Source organism: Artemia sp. Qi Xiang Cuo, chromosome 17 (assembly GCF_049724085.1).
Source record: "Artemia sp. Qi Xiang Cuo chromosome 17, ASM4972408v1, whole genome shotgun sequence".
Taxonomy (NCBI): domain Eukaryota; kingdom Metazoa; phylum Arthropoda; class Branchiopoda; order Anostraca; family Artemiidae; genus Artemia; species Artemia sp. Qi Xiang Cuo.
Window position 1 is genome coordinate 4,268,802 of NC_142810.1, and position 2,831 is coordinate 4,271,632.

Below are 2,831 nucleotides of genomic sequence, written 5' to 3' on the forward strand. Positions count from 1 at the left end.
GAAGCGGAATTCGACCTGTTAGGGCCTTTTGACATTTTCAGACCGAAAAAATTATCCCCCGAATTATATTTACGAAAAACCTCGTTTTCCTATAAGAGCCCATGTTAATTTTTCCCACCACAACCCCCCTTTCTCGTTGTCCGATCAGGTTGAAATTTATAGAAAAAGCTGTGCTGGGGCCAGGGAGCTTATCCTCAAAATTTCAGCTCAATCCGATCCTTCCGTCCCTAATTTTCAGAAACCAAATATCAAGTTGTGTGGGGATTTGCTTGCGTCAAATATAGATACGAGAGACTAAAAAAAGCTCACTAGGGTCTCTGTGGTACAAGGGTTGCTGGTCCTGACTGTCAGGCGGAAGATTCGGGTTGGAGTCTCTGTGAGATAAAAGTTTCTATATACTGAATTTAAAGTTTTAAAAAGAAACTAAGTTTCTTTTTTAAATAAAATGTATGAATTCATTCGGCTCAAAAGGTGTCTCCAGAAGAATATCAAAGTCGGCCTTCAGGTTACAGGTAAGTCTCCACTGCTTTCATAACATGCCGTATACCCACATGCTTGAATAAAATTTGAAAATAGAGAATCTTACTGTGCATTTTATTTGATTATTCAGTAATTAAAAGCATTACACAAGAATTTTCAAAAACGGTGGGTTTTTGAGGCGGCAGCCCCCCCAAAATAAATACTTACAGTAACACCGAAAAGTTATTAAATCAAAAAAAAGTAATAAACTGTAAAAAAAAGATAAGAAATTATTTTAAAAAAAATACTTTTTATAAAGATTTAAAGTGGCTTAGTCACATGTTCTAACATTAACCGGGGCAGTTTTTAGGAAGTGCTGGGGGGGGGCGGCCACCCCCAACCCCCTGGCGTCCGTATATGTATTGGGCTGTGCTGTCTGCATCGCCTCGCGAGTTTCGAGAATTTGTTTTTTTTTTGAAAAATAGTATTTAGTAATTCAAAATGTAGCGTAAAGCGCGAGGCTGTGAGGAGGGCACAGCCCCTTTCATATACGGGAGCGGGGGTTTGGGGGGCGACAGCCCCCAACTGCACCTCCTAATCCCTGTACGTTTTAAGGTTCGAACTTGTGACTCAGCCTCTTTAAATCTTTAGAAAACGTAGTTTTTTTTCAAATAATTTTAAAATAAGATTCGGTTGTATTAGTTTCTTTTACAAAATCTTCTGTTTCTGTAAATACTATTATATAATAAAAAAAAACTTATAACTTTTATTTGTGTATACTCTATTTCAATTCCTTTTATTTACACTTAAATATACTTAAGCATAGGATCGGCATATGCTTCAAATAAAAGTAGACTCAAAGGAAAAAAAATAACTATTCTTCACTTGGTATATCTTATTCACCTGAAGAGCTGATGATGGGGTTCATAAAGACTGTCATTATGGCACAAACAGTCCACATCTGATTCAGAACTGGGACAAGGTTAACTGGGATTGTTTCTCTTAAGATCCCATAGCACTTATTCACAGAATGAGTCTCTCAACGTGTATTCGGAGGCGGGCAATCTTCTGTCTTTCAATCACATCAGCAGCTGCAAATTGCCCATCCTTTTGAAGAAATGGGGGAATATTTAGGCTTACACAAGAAGGCAAGTCAGTCTGTATGCGGAAACCCTTATCAGCCATTATACTATCACCGTAACCATATGTCATCTTCAGGATTCCACATCTTTTGGCAAGTTCTACATCAGAGATGGACCCGTCGTACAACTCAGATACAAACGTCACAATGCCGTTTGGGGCAATGCCAATGAGACCTTTTTTAGTCTGCCGAGTTTTGTATGACGAATAAGACAGAGTTTTATTTAGGAATGACGAAGGAACTTGACACTGAATTTCAGTTGCGTCGATCACAACACGAGTTGTGGGATATTCAGCTTTAAAGTCATCTGGCATATTTCTGTCGACATATTGTCTTGACGGCCAGAGAACAAGTCTTCCCAACTGTATATATAAGAAATTGATCCAGCTCACAAGGATTTTGCTAATGGTCCCCTGACTAATTGAAAAAAGGAATGCCAGGTCTTGTTCGTATAATCCCACTTTTAGCTTGCAAAGGACAAGAAGCAACTGATCACGTCCAGAGAGCTTTCTGTTGCGTCTCTTGGCTGAACCTTTGGGATCTCTCACATGAGCTTCAGTGAGTCTCACATTTTCACCATTTTCACCACAGTTGTTGAATTCAAAAAAAGACTCAAAGTCAGATGAACAGGTGAACCCAGTATAGAACTGCAGTAGTTTGTTATCCTTTTTCACGTGAGCATAAGTAAATGTACCATCTTTCAAAGCTTGACCAGCGGCATCGAGTGTGCTTTTTATGTCCATATTAATGTGCTGCAGTATTTACATCTCTATCTTTTTATATTGAAGTTCACTTTGCATAGACCTCGACTTTGCTTCTATTTTTCTAAATCTTGATACTAAAATGACAGTCAAATTATAACTGGTACTGCTAACATTCCCTGAGCTAGTTATTTCACCAATTTCACTAGGTTCATTGCCTTCACCACTTCCAAAAAGGTCCTCGCTTTTTATAGTGTGCAGTATCCCGCTTGCAGACACATCTTCAACTTGAGTAATCTCAGCACTGAGTTTTTTCAGGTCTATGTGATGTTTCTCACTAACTTGTCTTTCTTTAGGAGCTTTTCGCCTGAACAATGATTCATTTGTCCAAGGAAAAATACTTGGGATAGATCCTGGTTTGAGTTCTCTTCTTCCGGATGCAAAACCAGCATAGAAGTCCTCAGTGTTGAAATGTCTAGAACATACTCTAGTGTAGGCATCTGAGATTTGGAACAAGGGACCTTCATCTC

General features: G+C 38.7%; 1 protein-coding gene across 1 annotated transcript; it reads right to left on the bottom strand.

The window, feature by feature from the left end:
- Positions 1-1,482: 1,482 nt before the first annotated feature.
- Positions 1,483-2,343, bottom strand: LOC148941821 (uncharacterized). Its single transcript, XM_089103638.1, has one exon. It carries the CDS (start codon positions 2,341-2,343, stop codon positions 1,483-1,485), a length of 861 nt encoding a protein of 286 aa, XP_088959764.1.
- Between the last annotated feature and the right edge of the window lie 488 nt (positions 2,344-2,831).